The sequence below is a fragment of the Pholis gunnellus genome (assembly GCF_910591455.1).
Source record: "Pholis gunnellus genome assembly, chromosome: 17".
In the NCBI taxonomy this organism is placed as follows: domain Eukaryota; kingdom Metazoa; phylum Chordata; class Actinopteri; order Perciformes; family Pholidae; genus Pholis; species Pholis gunnellus.
The window spans coordinates 16,580,119-16,599,520 of NC_136544.1; the positions used below are offsets into that span (position 1 = coordinate 16,580,119).

Consider the following 19,402-nt stretch of genomic DNA (forward strand, 5'->3'; position numbering starts at 1 on the left):
CATAAACATTAATAATGATTTATAACAATAATCAAAACTCATTATGAAGCATTTTATAATGACTTATGCCGTCATGATATTTCCCAATTGCTGGTCACTCATTGAAATTGTTGAAAGTATATTGTGTTTTATAATTCGATATATTTGTAGTACATGATTATCTTTTCATAATGCATCAAAGTCACTGTTATAATGCATTACAATGGGATTGTGCTCATTGTTCATTTTAAATAAAGTGAAAAAAGTCATTAAATCTACACAAAAACAACACACACAACGTTATAAAAGTCATTTTTACTTTACTTAAATGTAACTTATAATCACATTGTAATACATTATAAAATGATTATAATGTCATACAACTATGACAAATACACTCTGATCCCTCCAAAGACAAGTCAGTGAGTGAGCAGCAGTTGTGAAGTATTTTAGTACTTGACCTTTTAGGTCATTACAAAATGGTTCCTTATTTGTTTTGTGATTATTGTTATAATGAATATTGAATATATTAATGAGTACTTACAACTATAATTATACAGCCCTATAAGCAGATTGTAGCAGATAAAGCAACACAAGCAACCAAAGATTGACAAATCTTTAACCTGTGACCTGCATTCGAAGACAGAAGTGAAGTGATCATGAAAGTAATCTTTGCAGCTCATTTCCTGCCAAATGTCTGGTTAAAGGTTGACTAGTTACACAAAATTAAAAAAGCACCCTTTACGGTTAAGATTCATAGAACATGGAGGCTTCTCCGACACCCGTCACAAGTAATGATATATTCAAAATACATCGGACTACTTGTCAACTCAGTTGGCTTTGACCATGCTAATTAGGTTTCCCCAGCAGCTTTGTTATGGCCTCAGAGTGAGTGCATGTGGTCGCTGTGGCTCCACTGCTGAGGTTTCCTAAATCCACATATCTGTTTGCAGCAGCCCCCTCCTCCACCTTTTACCAAAAAGCCTCAAATCTCCTATCAGGGAGAGGAGATCAAATCCACATGAAGAATAAAGAGAGCTGCAGTTTTCACGTTTGATTTGACACTATGCTGCCATCTAGTGGTGACTAACAGTCATCAGGTGCAGACAAGTCATTGTGTAAAACAAGGGGAAAGTATTGATACTTAAAAAATGTTTTGCAAGCATTCATTTGACAGATAAATAAAATGTTTATCTCTAAATGAAGACATGTGTGCACTTTGTTGAAATCGACACGTGGGGGAGCCAGAGGTCAGTGACGTCCAGAGGCTTCTGCAGTGTCAGCACTAACGTCCTCCCCTGGACAGAACAAAGAGCTCTCGGAGGAAACGTTCACCGATGTTTCTCTCCCTCCCCGTGGACACATTTAACATCATAAACAGATGTGATTTGGGGGATATCATGCAAAAGGGGTTTAGAGGACTTCTCCTCAAAGCAATCTTCCCCAGATGATGTAGGAGGGTCTTTGCTGTTCAACTGGAAAAACATTTGCAGTTTATGGCTCCCAAAATGCATGACATCATCCTTCACAATCTCTTTACACAGCAGCACATGCGCCTCCTAAGCCCGGGTTTCTAAACCTCCTCTGATAAAGCTAATCAAATTGAGGCGATTGCAAATCTCACTTTTTGATGATTTCTTCTGTTTTAGTATTGTATGACAATAAAAAGAAAGGTCTGATTAGAAGAAACCAAAGGAGCTCTCTCTCTGTTCCCCATCACTCAGCCCCTAAACATTCCCATATGGCAATGATGTCAGGCTTTATGTTGCAGAGCAGGGATCCTCTCCTGGGACCATGGATGATGAGACAACGGGCCCTGAGCACAGCCAGGTCTAATGCCCCACCACCTCTACACAGCAGCAAAAGACACTGACTTAAGAGACGTTTAGGCTGCTTTTGTTGTTGTTTTGTATGCCTTTGTAGTCATTACGCACCTCTGTGTGGTTTTGTCTCTTTGTGGTCATTTTGTATCTCTTTGTGGTCCTTTTTGAGTCTCTTCCGGGCTTGTACGTGTCTCTTTGAGTGACATTTTGTGGGTGAAGGCCCTGACACTTTGGGCCCCTAAATCTGTGCCCCTTCAGCAGTCCATCCATGCTGCAAACATCCGTCCAGCAAAAGTGCTGTTGAGCAGGGTCAATTTAATTTTCTTTCTGTTTTAGTTTCTATGAAATTACTCAAAAGGAGCAAGAGAGGGGAACTACTGATACTGATTCCCAACAAAGTGACTCATAGTTTTCTGTGGAATCTGTTCAGCATTGTTCAATCTAAAATGTGTCTTCTCTTCTTCTACAGCTACAATGATGGGGTTATTTGGCAAATCCTCTGACACATCCTCCCCCGCCAACTGGAAGTTTGTGGATGAATCTGATTGCTGTCGGCAGGACAGTTGAGCAAGGGGGGGGGGGGCAGATTGTTCCTGGAATGGCCTTCTTCTATGACTCAGCTGGACAGGAGTGAGGCTCCCTTTACGAAACAGGTTAACAAAACAATGTAATTCCTGTGAAAGGAGCTTTTCAGTCTCAGCTGAGACTCCCAATAGCCATCCGGACTAATACTCCTTCATTACCAACTGAAGAGAGCTGGTCCATTTAAAAGAAGTCGGAAAAAGGAGCAGAGCAAAAGTGAAAGAGTGCAAAGGAAGGGGTGGGGTACATTGCAACTCAAGACAAGAGAAGGATTTAGGCCAGCAACTGTATGCTAACGTCACATTGACAAGCAGAGATCCCAATATACTCAATGCACGCTCAAACCACAGGATGTTTGTTCATAAGCAAAGGGAAAGGGGAGGATGAAATACCAGAACAGTTTCATTATTTCACATAAATTGATAGAATGCCCTCAGGACCTGGCGCACAGAGGGGACGGGGATTTACAAGAGGAAGGGAATCCACTACTCGTGGTGTCCAGGAAGCAGAGCAGGAGGTCACCCGGAGAGAAATTAGATCAGGAAAAGAGTCTTCCAGTCTGTCGCCGTCTTTGCTACTCTCACTCTGGATTTACACTCTTCCTGTCTTAGAATTGTCCAAAGTAATAAAGATATTTCCTGTTTGTTACCTGGTTCCTGCATTACACTCACCCTTTCCGTTTCCATCACAAACTATGTTAATCATGTGTCGGGCTTTTTTCAAGTTAATTGACTGACCAAGTTTGATTTGGCACAGAGAACTTTGTGAGGACTAAATATTCATTAGAAAAGTGAATCAGAGTCTGACATATCTGTTGATAATAGGAGCCCAGAGTGCCAAAGGAATCTAATTTAGGGAGCGTTGCTACCTTCTCCTCATGTTTTTTTTCTCTTTTGTCTTTTCTTGCTGACGCCGTCACGTTTGAAAGACACGACTGCTCGCTCGGCTTACAGATGTGCTCAGCTCGTCAGCTCAAACTAGACCACGTATATCATAACGTCTCATCACACGATCGGACAACAACAACATATTACCCAGAAATCATCACTGCACATCTGTATATGACAGAATGACCAAAGGAAAAAAGCCATTTTTGTATATAATGTATTATAGTTATGTAGAATAAGCTTATCATTTTGTCTGCTAAAAATGAATATATATTAATGACAGTCGTGGGTTTGTTTTTGAGGGAATATATTTGACATATAATGGCCACATTGTTGGTTTTGAATGCAGTTGTGAGTGATGAAGTATAGGCTTGCATCTGGAACCTCTGGCTCTGTGAACCTTCCGAAGCGAGTTTGCATGAAACATTACATAGAACATATGTACAGAATCCTTTTCCAAAAACACGCATGCATTCCAGAAATGACCCCTGCTCAGTTTAATGATCAAGGTTAAGAATGCAAACCGTGGCAGGAAATCGATCTTACTCAATGCTGTGGTATGTGGAGTCTTAACTCGCAGTCAGTGCACTGAGGGGTCTGCATAGAAAGCCATGATTTTTTAAATTTGAATAGACGTTTGTAGAAGTGCACTGATTCTGGAATAAAAGTTGTTGTTTTACTCTGAAATTCCTTTGAGCTTCTGACAAAGTTTGGCGGTGTATATAAAAATTGGAAACCAGCGGAGCCTGTGCTGTTTGATTTTATCATGCAGTTTGCCCAGCAGGTAAGATTTAAATGACGCTGTGTAGTGGACCGAGCAATATCTAGAAAGACATTTTAGGATTCTGTAAACGCACACTGACGCTGGCATCGTTTCTTTATTCTTGCACAAAATAATGAAGAATGTCTGCTAGATGCAACAGAAACTCAAGGAATCTCTGGGGACAGAGGGGCCTCTGTTAGCCTCATGCATTTTCCATGATCACATTACAGTAAGCCTTGCTTCAGTGAGTAAATGGACAACACTCATATTGTTGCGTACTGAATGTGTAATTCTCTGGTTGAGCATTAAGCACCAGCTCAGTGTTACAACTCCGGTTGAGAGAGGGTGAGAAAAAAGCATCTGTGTGTTCTCTGACAGTACAAGGTCACTTTATCAGTGTCCCGACACTCTGGATCTGTTCGTTCACATTCTTACAGATATTTCCTTTTTGCCACAGAGTTTAAAGAGGTGACGTTGTCGTAGGAGTCCCTCAGATTGTCTTTTTGTAATATATTTTATTCTGTTACACATCATTGATATATTAGTTTCCCTTCTGTTATTTGAACATCTTGACACATTATTTGAATCAGTTTTATCTTCCAACTACAGATAAAATAGTGCATAGACAAACAAACTTAAAAATAACCAGCACCGTTTACCAAGAAGGAGGGAAAGAACTTTTGGGGGGTTTTCATGAGAATCACGTGGTTCTTTTTCCCTCTTTCTTCCTCACCTTTTGTTCCATCACTTCCAGTTTTCTTCCTATATTTGCCGGGGATTTCCAGTCTTCTGTGACTGATGATAACTATCTCTGTTTTTATCTGAGGGATGGAGATATTTATATCAGGGGTTAATCGAGTCATCTCCTCCATATTAAAAAACTCAAATACGAATTACCTGCCATGCTGCTGAAAATGGATCAACACTGTCATATCATTACCATGCAAAATAAACCCTTTATCGTGAGAAAGGAATCCTCCACTAGAGCTGCCATTTTTCACACCGTTAACTATTCGGTGACTCACTTGTGTAAATATCTGAGCACAGATAATCCCCGGAGCAGGAAAGGTTGCAGCAGCGGCCGACGGGGCTCTCTGAGGTCTCATGTCTTTGGACATAAACAACAAAATGAAGCTGATAGTGATCTCACACTGCAGGCAAAAACACTTTCAGTTCTGTTTGGCAGCATTCCTTATTTAGTTTTCGGTTCCTCTGGCTTTGTTGCTGGGAAACAACGATCCTTTGTCAAGAGATTAAAGCTGACTATGGGCATGCATCCAGTAACAATTTATTAAAAACTGAATGTGTGGATAGACCTCCTGAATTTAAAGTGCATGTTTTGCGAGCAGGGAGTGATTCAGCAACACGACCGGAATCTCAATGCTTGTTTTCTTAACTGAAGCTCTGTGTTTGTCTTTCGTGGCCTCCCCCTGTTGAATATCGTCTTCTATCATCCCTTTCTGCTGCCATCTAATGAACTGCTCAAACAACCTTTGACCCAAACTGGATTAATTAAAGGCACCTGACTGTGTGCAGCTGTTTATTCTCAGCATTCTCACTTTCCCTGTTTCACAAACCAACGCATTGTTTCTGTGGGTCACAAGGGTTCAGGGAGGATGTGATAACTCGACGTGCTCTATGCCTTCCTATGAAACAATCAGCCTCCTTTTGTTAATTATTCCTGGAGATTTGTCTGCCACGAATGAATCGCTCTGTAAGGCGACTCATCATCAGCGTTCCTGCATCCATGGGCGCATCAGGGAAACATTTTCCCCAAAGTAAGGATCTCATATCCTGCATATCCTGGAAAATCCATTTCTGCGATATGAAACATCTAAAAACAGGAAGTGACTGCATACCACAAGTAGAGTGGAAACTCCACAGATTAGCATCTTCGTGAAAGTGAAAGCTGCCATAATGAACAAAAGCACGGTGTTAAATATAAGATCCTGGTGCTGGTGCATTTCTGCATTCTGTAGAAATGTGTGTGTGTGGGTGTGAATCTCTGGTGACCTGAAGAAGCAGCAGCGTGGGCATAATGAATCCCTCCAACATGAGCACAAAACTGTTTGTTTAGCCCGATTGAGAAAAGGAGCATGAGACCATCACTGTCATCGAACTTGTTCCTTTCTCGTACAGCTTTCTTATTTTTAGTTGTAAAGCAGTTTTTATTTTTCAACCGCATGGTCGAGTTGAAATTTCCATATATACATTTTGACTAAAAGTATGTATGTATGTATATGCAGTAAATTGAAGAGACAAAAGTAGTCACAGAGAAGCACAGTTACTCTCACAGTTACACAGCAACAGCTGCACCTGAAGCAGAACAAAGATGCATCAAAGTCTGTAGAAGTCATTCATCCTCTGTACTGTTTAAACTGTAGCAGTGCTTCAAACTTGATGAACTCATGAAGTATTTAAGTAAGTACACAGTTTTAAAATGGGAAAAATGTTATACGATAAGTATTTTCTTTGCTTCACCTTTTTTCATTTGTTCAAATATTTAACAGTGAAATATGTTTGAGATATTTTGGTGCAATTTGCATTATCATTTGTTTCTTTGGGGAAAAAAAATAAAAGTTTAAAACAGGAGCTTTGTTCATATTTGTGATATCGGTGTAAAACATGACTTTTCAACTATAATCAGTTGAAACCCATAAAATATACTTTGATATGCAAATTAGTTTCTTACCTTGTGATAACTAAATATGACAATGAATCATCTTTCAAAGGAACGGTATCGTGATGAAATCATGAATTGAGCTGTCGTGATACACACTCTTACTCTGAACTGATACTAAGGATCACTTGCTAACAATGATTTCTGAAGTGAAATCAAACTATTTTCTTAAACTACAACCTCATCCTCAACACAGACAAAACCAAAGAAATAATAATAGACTTCAGGAAGAATCCTCCCCCTCTACAGCCTCTTATCATCAAGGGGACCGAGGTGGAGAGGACCGACGGCTACAGATTCTTGGGAATGCAGGTTACTTCGGACCTGAGCTGGACTCCTAACACCACAGCCACAGTAAAGAAAGCCCAGAAAAGGCTTTATTTCATCAGGCTGCTCAGGAAAGCTGGTCTGAGCCGTCGCCCTCTCACCCAGGCCTACAGAGGACTGGTAGAGAGCACCCTCACCACAGGCATCACTGTCTGGTATGGCAACACCACACAGGCAGAGAGGAAGGCTCTGCAAAGAGTCATAAAGACAGCGGCGAGAATCACAGGGACAACACTTCCTTCCATGGACTCTATGTATGGGCAACGCTGCCGGAAAAAAGCAGAGGGAATCATCAGAGACTCACTCCACCCAGCTCACTCTCTGCTCAGACACAAACAATGCACCTATAACTTGAGGCACAGCAGAGCGGACAGCATCATCACACACACAACACGTTTTTTCAACAGCTTCTTCCCTGCCACAGTCAGAATGATGGCAAAATAAAAAGGCTGAAACATGTGTAAAACAATAATCCACTTTACTTCACCTCACCTAACATGTGCAATATTATTATCCATGAAAAGGTGCAATATTCTTATCTGTGCAATATCCCCACCATAACCTTCTTCCACCTCTCAAAATGTGCAATATTCCCATAAACAGGTACTCATTCTCCATATTATGTTATTTATTATGTATAGTGTTTTTATACTTGTATATTCTTCTTCTATTTATAAAGTGTTTTTATCCTTACTTTTATCTTCACTATCTTCTAATGTTGACCCAGAGAGCTCTGCACAAATAATTTCAATGTACCTGGACTGTTGGTCTATGTACAAATGGCAAATAAAGAACCTTGAACCTTGAACCCTTGCACTAAAGTTCTTAATTAAAAGAAAAATGTGTCTATCTAACAGGAGTACACAAAATAGGTTAATATGGTTGTTTATTTATTGAATTAGCAGAAAACATGCTATAGGCTACATTGTCACATATATTGTCATCGACATATGAAATGATCTTCATCGTGACAGAATAATTCGGCCAAGTCTTTTGTTTAATTTGTAGACATTTTAAAATAGTAAAGTATAATGAACTAAAAACAAGATTCACCGCGCTAAAAACATCAAAACAACAGATCTACCAGGCTGTGTAACATCGGCTGACTCATGAATAAAAAGCCCACGCAAACTCAAACCACCAGCGACCGTACAGAAAGGCAAAGATAGAGAGACAGAGAGAGAGAGAGGGGAGGGGGAGAGGGAGAGAGAGAGAGAGAGAGAGAGAGAGAGAGAGAGAGAGCATAACCCCCTCAGAGTGTGTTGGGTGTACTTCTCTCTCCTACTTGGTTGGTTACTACAGACCCGGACAGCCTGCAGCTCCAGAGGAGAAGCCGAGCAGAGCTGCAATAAACGACAGAAGGGACGTTGTTCAAATCAAATGAGTGAAAGCACATCCTTTGTTGGACTCTTTTTGGGGTTCCTGCTCAGTGTGACAGGTAGGTCTGTATGATGTGTATGATGTGTATGATGTATATGATGTATATGATGTATATGTGTGTATGTGTGTATGTGTGTCTTGTTATTCAACAGAAACTTAAAGAGAAACTCTATATGATATTTGCTGACTATGTGAAAACGTTGTATGAGCCTCGGTTTAATCAACCAAGAGTCATCAACAATAAACTAGCTGCAGGTGAAAGTATTGCATTTCACAATCGGGGCAGAACTTTGTTACGAGCAGAGGGGAGCGGTACCATGTGGAAAGAAAGGGACTGTTAACTCATGGCGCATCGAGAGAAAACAAACAAACAAAGAAAGAAGTTTCTCCAAGGCTATAAGAAAGTCATGTGTTTTAATCTGAAACATTGAATGATCTCTCAATACATTTCAAGAGAACATTATAAACCTTTGAGTCCATCAGGGGGAAAACAGCAGTTTCTATGATTAAAGCAGACCCCCTAATTAATGCCCTGAAATGAGCGGTGTTAGGTAACTGTCATTTAAAGATTACTCACAAGATAAGCCTTTTTATGTAACAGTGTTCCTCAATCTGCAGGCCCTGTTGATTGTTGACATGATTTAAAGGAATATGTGGATGAGAATATTTTTCACCTTAAGTGCAAACGTCCCATTCTTAAAGATCTGGTTCATTATCTGATTGACTTGATCACATTGCTGATTAAATTCCATATTGTTTTTTTCTTTATTTTCCAAAACGTTGTGCATTTGTCTGACATTCTGTCACCAGATCAAAATAAAAAAGTCACATTAATAATTGTTCAAATATATGAATCTGATATGCTTTTGTTAAAGCTATATGTGATTGTAATTCATTGTTTTTTAGTTATTTAAGTTGGAACAAAGTAGTTAATCAGGACGATTTGAGGAAAGCACCATTGCAGGACAAGGAAGTCCTCTGCTAACCAGTTCTGACTTATTGTGCGAAAGAAAAAGTGAAAATGAAATTTTTCCAGAGTGCACTACTAGATGTGTCCTCTGAAACATTGCACCGTAGTTAACCATAGACAGAATGCTTGAGGAGAACTAGCATTATTATAGAGATGACGGGTTTTATAAAGTAGTGCTTACTTGGAGTTCACTTTTGAACTGTTTATTACGTAACTACAGTGATGAATAAAACATTGTACTTACAGGTCGCTATTTTGGTGAGTGATAAACACTCATTAGTCCTCCTTTGTCTTACAATGAACACATTCATTGACAATACTGGTAACAGGAAACAGCTCCAGCCCAACAGTGGTGACATGGAGTTCAGTTAAAGAAACAATTATACCAAAGAAACGGAGACACATACACTCTCTGATGGTCGGGACACTTTTAATTTGCTGACAAAGTAAGAGAAAGGAGACATCCAGGGGACATGCTCTCAAAACCATGGATGGATTACTGAACCGGCCTACCAAAGACAACCTCACAGAGACTAAAATGAAGTACAAATAGACAAAACAACTTCAAAGTGATGCAAAAAAACCTACAAAGTCTGTGATCTTGCTCCTTTATGTTTTAATGACCTTACTGAAGACACACGTATCCTCACACAATGGTTTCTATGATATCTTCTATGAAAGGTTATTATCAATTTGCCGGCAATTGAAACCCAGTGGAATGCTTCTCTTGTGGCATCTACGCAAATACGCAACATGTCATGTACTCCGTGCTGCAGGTGTGCATGCCTCCTGTCCCATTGAGTTGAGCCCCCCCAGTGTGGTGGTGAGATATGGGGACTCGGTCTCAGTCAACTGCAGCACATCGGAGAGCCTCTTTGAAGGGATGGGCTGGGAGGCTTCACGAGGAGGCACGGGGTTATTGAATGTCACCCATCTGGCCTGGACCGTGGCGAGCCTCACTGACTGGACTGCCTCTCCGTCATGCTTCATCAACCCATCAACGGGCAGCAATTTTGAACAGTGTCTCCAGAACCCAACAGTTGTACTTTACAGTAAGTCCTGCTTATTTTGCAGAGGATCGGAATTATACGAATGTGTCTGATAGCCTCCTCTTTTTCTCCAGCATTCCCAGAAACCATCAGTGTCCGCTCCAGCAGCGGTCCAGGTGGTGTGATGAATGAAGGAGAGACATATAACCTCACCTGTGACATCCACGATATAGCACCTGTTCAAAATCTCACTGTACTGTGGTACAAAGGAGATGCGATGGTCTTTGAAGACCCCTTTGACAATCCCAGTAAGGAACCAGTGAATCAGTCATCTTCATGGAGCGTCACACCGACCAGACAAGACGACGGAGTCACGTTCAGATGTGAGGCACATCTGGACCTGATGCCAGAAGGACCTCAACTTAACGCATCTTCACAAGAGTTTCAAATTACAGTTCACTGTGAGTACATCATGTGTGTACTCGCCAGTCTGAAATGTACCTAAAATGGTCAGTTTGAATTTTACATTTTTCTATGCTGTTTTTCACTGGCGCTGCTTATTTGATGATTATTCTTATTAATAGCGATAATAATACAAATACTACTACGACTACTACTACTACTGACAGAATTACATAATTATGAAAAATAAGATAGAAAACTTGATGAAATAAGATAAAAAATAAGATAAAAGATGAAATAGAATGAATAACATCAAATTAAGATTACGCGATTAGTCAATCAAACTATTTTGATAATCGTGCAAGTAATTTGTCAAAACGTAGTGACAAACATTTGACAGTTTCAGTTTGTAAATCTACTATTTGTAAACTATATAATAATATACTATGAATAAACAGAATTTCTTTGGGTGTCAGGCGGTTAGTCGGACAAAACCAGCAGTAAATTATCTTTCATACTCGTCTAAGAGGACAAAACACCAATATTTCAGTCGGTTCTATTGCCTCATTTACGTCACTTCATCTGCTTAATAAAAACGTACAATAGTAGTATGAATTGCTGCTGTGTTTGCTTCTGTCTAGTTGGACCAGATGTGCAATGTATTTCACTGGACATACTGGAGTTACGGGAAGGAGAAACATTGGAGAGCGGATGCCATGTGACAGGACATCCCAGTCCCAACGTCAGCTGGCTGAAAAACAACCAGACCACCAACCCAGCTATCCCTCTGAGCAGGAGCGATGCCGGCCGGTACACCATTAATGCTGATCAGGGCGCCACCATCATCCGGAAGGAACTGTTGGTTCATGTATTGTGTGAGTGTCATCAGCACAAACAAGAGCATGAGGATATTTTACACAGGCTCATAACCTTGTTGTCACATCGCCAGGATTTGTTCTGTATTCTTTTTTTTTAGTATTTGTATTTGCAAATACCTTGATGCGCAAACAGAATGTGGCTATAATAGGATGCTACAGCAGGTGCATGGTGCACGGGATCTATTGACAGAAATGCAATATACAATATTCATAACTACATTTTTATTGGTGTATAATCACCTGAAACTAAGTATCGATGTGTTTTCTTAACCTTAGAAAGAGCATTTTATACCCTTACACGGAGTCTGCAGTGTTGCACCATCATGTTTCTACAGTAGCCCAGAATGGACAAACCAAACACTGACCCTAGAGACGTCCTTTTGAGGCCACCATAGTTCTCTGTCACGCTTGAAAAGAGAGGGGTGAGCGGAGAGGTATTCGGTGAGCTGCAATCTGCGACCTCACCACTAGATGGGGCTCAGTAAGTAAAGCAGTCGTCCTTTAACCAAAACCACAAGGTTGGCAGTTCAATCCCCAGCTCCTACTGTCCGCATGGCGTAGCGTCCAAAAAATGCTTACGAATTAAACCACAGTAGGGCTTTTGCAGAATGGGCAGTGTTATTTTATTATAATATAAATATAAAGTATCATGAAAAGGTGTATGTATTGTTATGTATTGCTGCTCCAGTGTAAGTCTAAAATACAGTGTTTTGTGTTTTTGCTCTCAGATGGACCAGAGGTAACGTGTCCACACACTTACACAGCAGTGGAGTACGCTCCTCACAACCTCACCTGCGTTGTGAAGGGCTTTCCGAAACCTGAGATCACCTGGTACAAAGATGGCGAGGAGGTGGAACTTCCAGAGAACCTAACAAGAGACGACTCAGGGCAGTACTCGATCAACGCTTCAAGCACTCTGTCAAGCGTCAACCACACCGTGGATATCAATGTCATATGTGGGTTATTTTAATCCTAAATATCTACTGTCAGCACGAGTCATCTGACCTGAGTTTCTCTGACCTGTTTTCATTGCTGTCTCCAGACCCACCATCACAGATAGTTGAGCTTGAGGACTCTGAAGTTGACGTTGGTTCTTTCGTGTGGCTGAAGTGCTCCTCGACGGGCAACCCACGACCACAATATTCATGGAATTATTACCAGACCACCAATGTGAATGTGCATAATGAAGATGGAGTGTCCCGTCTGCAAATCCACAATGCCACTGCATACAACACGGGCTCCTACACATGTCACGCCTCGAACGACAGAGGAAATGTCTCTAAAACAGCCAGAGTCACAGTGAAAGGTAGGGTCAATACAATGTGATCAGCAGCACTGATTTAAAGAGCTCGTATGTCTGCTTACTACAGTCCAACTGGGGGATGCAGTACTGTGGATTGTTGTTGAAATATGAGAGTATGTGTGATGTGATTTTAAAATGACCTGACTTCTAATACTCACTCTTATTACTTTTATAATAAAAAAAGTGTGCTGTTGAATAGGCATGACCAAACTTTATAGGAAAAGGAAAATTAACTCCCCTTCAAGAACTCAATGACGCACCGATACAGAACAAAAAACGTGTTTAAAGTCATGGAATAAAGCATTTAACAAGACAGTAGATTTCACCTCAAACCAAAGTCTCCAATGAAACTTCACCAAATTTTTCATTTTCCACCAAGACACCTAAACTCGCTTGACAAGGGGATCCTGTAATAATATTATGGGGACTCTGGCCCCGATATTCCACCACCGTCTGTCTGTCTGTCTATATTTTTTTACTTTTGAATTTAAAACATAATAGTAGTAGTAACAGGTAATAACAAAACCATAACAATATCAACAACAGTCCCAAGAGAGACAAGGCCCCTTCCTCATCCCTACACCTCTCAAAAACAAACTTTATACATTTTCTAAAATTGATTAATTAAGCACTTAAGTGCATAATTTCTATAGATTCACATCACAAATTGACATAGACGCTCTTTCTAGACACAATGGTTCTTTTGGATAAATTAAATAAATAGTTATCTTAGGTTATAACCCTTCTTATATACAGTCTATACAGGTTTATTTGGTGAATTGGCTTCATATAACGGTCCCCGGCCTAACGTCTGACTTGAGTCCAACTGGCCCAACGATAGCGACATTTATAGTCTCAGAGGGTGTGAGTGCTGGCGGTGATGTGTGAGTGTGTGTGCGTGTGTGTGTGTGTCGGGGGGAGGGCCGTTTCCTCCCCGGTGATGTAGTGGAGACTCGCTGGGAGCTGTTCTGTGTTGCAGCCGTAGCTTTAGCTTAGCTTTCTCCCCAAAAAGTCAACAAGTCCCATGTAGCCGAGGAGAGGAAGGAAGCAGGAGAAACCTCAAGAGGCGCTGGGTGTAACAGAAGAAGGTCGACAGCTGCCGCCGGGGACAAACTTTAACGCGACTTCAATGGATGTTTTGAACTCTCTTCGTCTGCTTTCAGTCCTCTTGACCGTACAGCTGCTGTCGCTGTGTAACGGGACAGGACCGAGTGAGTTGAGAGGCTGGACCTCATGTTTTCTTTTGTGTGAGACTGAAACGGCTCGTTTGGGCGAATTGACCTTTTAAGGAACAAAGGTCTGTTTATGTAGCGTGCTGAGTGATGATGGGGAGGCAATTTAAAGCAACACAGTAAAGTTTAATGAAGTCAGGAGGAAGTTCAGAGTGTGTTGTATGAGCTACATGTGCTTTGAATGGACACAACTGTTAGTGTGTGAATGCTGGTGGGATAATAGTACTCTGGTGGTCTGATTATTGGTGAGTGTTGTGTTTATCTAATCTAAAGTTTAAGCCCCCTCACATCCTGAGTGTATTATCACCTATCTTTTCTGAGTTGGGGTTACTGTTAGCTGGGAATGGGCTTGGTGGAATGTGACGCATTCAACTGAGGTATTGATGTTACAGTTAAATTCCAGCCCAAAGAATGGTGGGCTGCAAGTGCAGACTTTCCTAAAGGGAGGGGGTGTATCCTTCCTGCGGCTTTTCCTGTTGCGTCCTTAGACACAGCTTTTGTTCACCATTTCCCCGCCATTTGGATGAGGAACATGTTGTGTTAAGATAACGGACTATGTGTATATGTTGACCGGAGAATAATATTTCTCGTGCCCCCCCCTCTCTCTCTCCGCTCCACAGGTGCCAGCCCAGAATGCCCCATCGAGATAACTCCAGACAGGATGGTGGTGCCGTACAAGGGCAGAGGCCTGCAGCGGGCGACATGCACGGCAACACCCAGTGACTCCACACATCTCAGTGACGTATACTGGCATGTTGGGCAGAGCGCCACAACTAACGCAACTTGGCTTCCTTACGCCCCTGAAGACTGGGACCTGGAGCCTGTTTGCACTGCGACGTTTAAAGTCACAGGACCATGCCAGAAACGTTTAAACTTCACCCTCTACAGTATGTGTTTCTAACTTTTGTACTCGCACTGTCATCGTGTGTTTCTCAGATGTTGGAACTATGCTGATTATTTATTCCCCCCCCCCCCTCCATCTCTTCAGAAACACCGGACAGCGTCTCCATCCGTCCTGTGGATAACCTGAGCTCAGCGGTGGAGGAGAGAGCGTTCCAGCTGCGGTGTGACGTTACCGGCGTCGCTCCTGCAGGAAGCGTCGTTGTGCGCTGGTACCGAGGGAATGAAACCTTCGAGCCACGTAGCAAAGGTGAGGGGTCTTTCTTAACACCAGGTCTACCTTTTACTGTGAGATCCACCGGTGCTCAAAGCAATACAGCACCAACAGACATGTAATAAATATCCAGCATCCGATAAAAGGAACAATTATGGAAGACACATTGGGACTGTTCATTCATTGAGATGATAAACTGCAGATAAGATCAAATGCAGTGTGAACATTTGAAGTTAATGTTAATTGTTATCCTAATTTCCTTTTTTTAATCTGCTATGGCTCATTAAACCAGTAAAATGTAACACCAAAAACTCCAAAATGTAAATTTGTCCATCAGGCCCCCTGCGAGTGACCGGCTGCCTGCCTGAGAACGACACAAACTGTGACCTGAGTGTCGTCCGCTCCCCGCTGAACGTGTCGTCCACCATCAGCGTCACCCTGAACAGAAACGACACCGGAGCAGAGTTCAGATGTGAGGCTGAGTTGGATCTCGGACCTGCGGGGCCGCGGCCTCCTCCGAACATGATGTCCAGTCCTCTCAACGTCACCGTCTACTGTGAGATCACACTTACACTATCGTGTAGACAGCACACTGCTGCAGTAATAAGAAAGAGCTGGTTGTTGTCCTGACAGTGGGACATTGTAAAACTAGTGCTTACACTGCTTTATATCTCAACAGATAAGCCCGTCATTAATACCACAAAGCTTCCAAAGACGATCCCCGTGTTCAGAGGTTATCCTGAGGAGCTGGTCTGTGAAGCCGACGGTAACCCGCCTCCGAAGATCCAGTGGCTCTACAGCCCGGAAAAATTTCCCCACGTGTCCGGAGACATGCTCATCGTGTCCGAGCCCGGCGTCTACAGCTGCAACGCCACCAATGAGGTTGATTCCATCTACCACAAGGTCAACGTGATTTTAAAAGGTAACAACGCTCAATCTAAACAGCTTTGAGCATTTTTAGAAGAAAATAGACACGTCTTCCTGCAAAAATGTCAAATGGAACTCTTTTCTAAATATACAAAGTGCCCCAGTGGTGGAAACAGATGTCTTGCTTTAAATATACACTCTGCTCTGCTCGCCTTTATACAAACGCTGTAAGGAATTAACTGTGCTCTGGGCAGCCTAAATATATCTCCTTTTAAGTAGAAAGGGAATACTTTACCCAAGGAATGACCATTTGTATATTAAATACTCACCTCGTGTTACCTTTTAATTCCTGAAGAAAACCTGCCTCCACGTTGTACGAAGAATCAAAAAAGTGAGAAAAGTCTTGATGAATTGTAAATAAATGGGGGCTTCGTCAAAAAACGGCAAAACTACATCAAAACGTCCGACTACAAACTCACGCACAACTCGCGCATTATAATCCAGGTGCCATTTATCTCGTTGTCTGCTCTCTACTTCACAAACACATGCGTCTCTACTAAAAACCTCACTATCTAAAACACTTCGGACGTGCACAGACGAGTAGCAGACAGGAGCTTGTCGGCAGGTTTTTAGCAAAGTTGCGAGTGCTTTTATTTAGTTTTGCGTTTGTTAAACTCGACCCCCAGTTACTTCAATTCATCAAGACTTTTCTGTTCTTTGAAACAATATTTTCTTCAAGAATTCAAGGTAACATGGGGTAAGTAATTAATGTTCAAATGGTCGTTTTTACGGGTGAAGTATTCCTTTAAGAAGCGGAGACAAACTGCTGCGAGGAGGATTCTATCCAGCAATATCAATTTATTTCAAAGCGGCGCTGCGTGATTTCTTTGAGCGGTTTTGCGTACAAAGACAGAAACAAACAGGCCGCTGGAAAGGTTGGAGGTTTCGGTAAGTTTTGTTGAAAAAGCTTCTTTTTATACAGGGACTTGTTTTCTGTTGTCAGATGTTATAATAAGAGGGGCTTCATTGTTTTTATTACACAGACACAAGTAGCCTTCAACTGACTGTCTGATCATAAGTCATATGTTAAAATGATACGGAGATAATTAGAAACCTTTTTAATGATTTGCATCCAAATAGTAAAGTTCATCTTCATTGATGCTGCAATAGAAAATCAAAAGAACTGAATTTTAGGACTGAAAGTTCACATAAATGTAAAGAAGCATGACATCAGTTTATTTTGACATTCTCAAACATTCCTAAACATTAACATGCTGCCCGTGTTGATTTCTTCACAGAGGACTACCTCCCCCTCATAGCCGGATTCGTGGCTGTCACAGTAGTCGCCATCTCCGTCGTCTTCCTCTTCATCTACTCGATCTACTACAAGAACACCAAGATGCGCCGTTACAGCCTTAAGAACCCCAAACTGGACGCCCCCAGTAGCAACGTAGCCCACAACGGCTGGGACATGCAGTTTCCTATGACCAAACTGTCTTAGCAGGACATCTGAGGAGAGCCCGGGATGGATCGCTGACCACTCTGAATGAGCTGCATCTCTCTGCCACCACAAACCACGAAGCCCGAGCCACTCTGACATCCTCGCATCTGTCGTCACACATGAAACAGTATTTTACCTTTTCATGGAATAATCTTATTATAGGAATGAGCAACCTCGGCTTGAGATGTGCCATTTTATATTTACTACTGGATTTGACCTGTTTTCACTGGACAGAAAGACGAGGAGGAGCAGGGACTTAAACTTTAACTCTGAAAGGCCAGAGAAACTGTTTTGATATAATTTCATGAGCACAAAGATAATAGAGCGCTGCAGGAATGAGTCAGCATTTTTGCTCTTCCGGTTTTCTCATCTCGAAGAATTTTGAAGCTTTTACAAGTCATAAAAAAGGCGTTTGCTAACAAGTAGCTGAAGTAAATGAGACTACTAATCGTCATCCCTGGAACACGAGCCGTCCTTTAGCTCACGTGGTGGTGACGACGTGAAGTCATGTGACCTTGCTGTAGTTCGCTTATAGAGTTATAACGTCAGATGTTTTGCTTCTGGCGATTGCATTCACGCTTCAAAAATTACGAAAGCGGTCGTCATTTGTGAAGATTATCTTACTGAACAAACCATAAAAGGATCATAAAAGTTTGTTTGCCACAGATTACATTTTTCTGCAGGAATGGAAGTGGAATGGAAACATTTCAGTGTGACGCTAACGTCCTGTTGGCCTACAAAAATGAGTCATCCCTGCAGCACTCTATATTTAATATGGATTTTTTCGTTCATTCAATGCTTGAGTTTCTATTATGCCCCCTTAATATTCTCTCAACCTTAGATCTCTGTATGTTCTTATTTCTACACAGCGAACATGATTTGAGAAACTGCTCTGGTTTTAACAGTCGCACTAACAGGAAGTGCAGCGCGTCTGGCCTCTCTGAAGGTGTGACATGGACTCTGTGAAGAAGGAGAGCGGCTCTGCTCAGTCCGTGGACACTGTGACTCGGGCATACTTTTCATGGAGCCCTTCACTATTCTTTGCACTTCTTTCTGGGTTTGTAGCTCCGGCCTTATGGGACAAATGGTCTTGTCCCACAGTTTTATGCTTTTGTATGAAGGCCTATCAGAACTGCATATTCAGGAGGACATTTAATGTAAATGAAAATCCTTATTTATTTATGAGAAGATGGAACAACTTAGTGTTAAATGGACTGCAGACAGGTGGTAAACGTTGCAAATGTTTAGGGGGAGTTTAAGTCCTATCTCGAATGTTGGGGACATGAAGACATTGTAACACATTTGTGAATACAGCTGTAAATATTTGAGACTGATGTAAAACTGTATTTTAGTATTAAAAATCGTGGCTATTCAAACTGATTGCTTTGTTGTTGTTTTTTTTACCTTACAGCAGGCCTGAATATGTCTGACGTGCATTAATGTTAGATCTGAAACACAAGACTATATTAATGTGCTGCTAATAAACTTCTTGCCTGGTAAATCCACATCGAAGCACAGAATTTAGATTAATTTCTTGAGGGAATCTTTCTATTTAAGTCGACTTTTGCAGTAATTTGCCTGTATTTTTGTTTCCTCGTAGTATATCTTGTTTATTGTATGCACCAAAAACATCAAGGCAAAAATTCTGATTCCCATCCAGCAGACAGGTTTGATCAATGGGCCTATTTGGCACCACACAAGAGAGAGACCCGTCCAGCCCTACTC

The 19,402-nt window shown here is 41.5% G+C and overlaps 1 protein-coding gene across 1 annotated transcript; it reads left to right on the forward strand.

Moving 5' to 3' along the window:
- The first annotated feature begins 8,386 nt into the window (after positions 1-8,386).
- Positions 8,387-19,048, forward strand: LOC306709916 (hemicentin-1-like). The gene is made up of 11 exons (XM_079178233.1): positions 8,387-8,479; positions 10,168-10,443; positions 10,515-10,841; positions 11,424-11,657; positions 12,389-12,616; positions 12,703-12,966; positions 14,816-15,082; positions 15,184-15,345; positions 15,647-15,865; positions 15,989-16,231; positions 17,475-19,048. The coding sequence occupies exons 1-11, from the start codon at positions 8,422-8,424 to the stop codon at positions 17,675-17,677; spliced, it is 2,481 nt and encodes an 826-aa protein (XP_079034359.1). The 5' UTR covers positions 8,387-8,421; the 3' UTR covers positions 17,678-19,048.
- Positions 19,049-19,402: the final 354 nt, after the last annotated feature.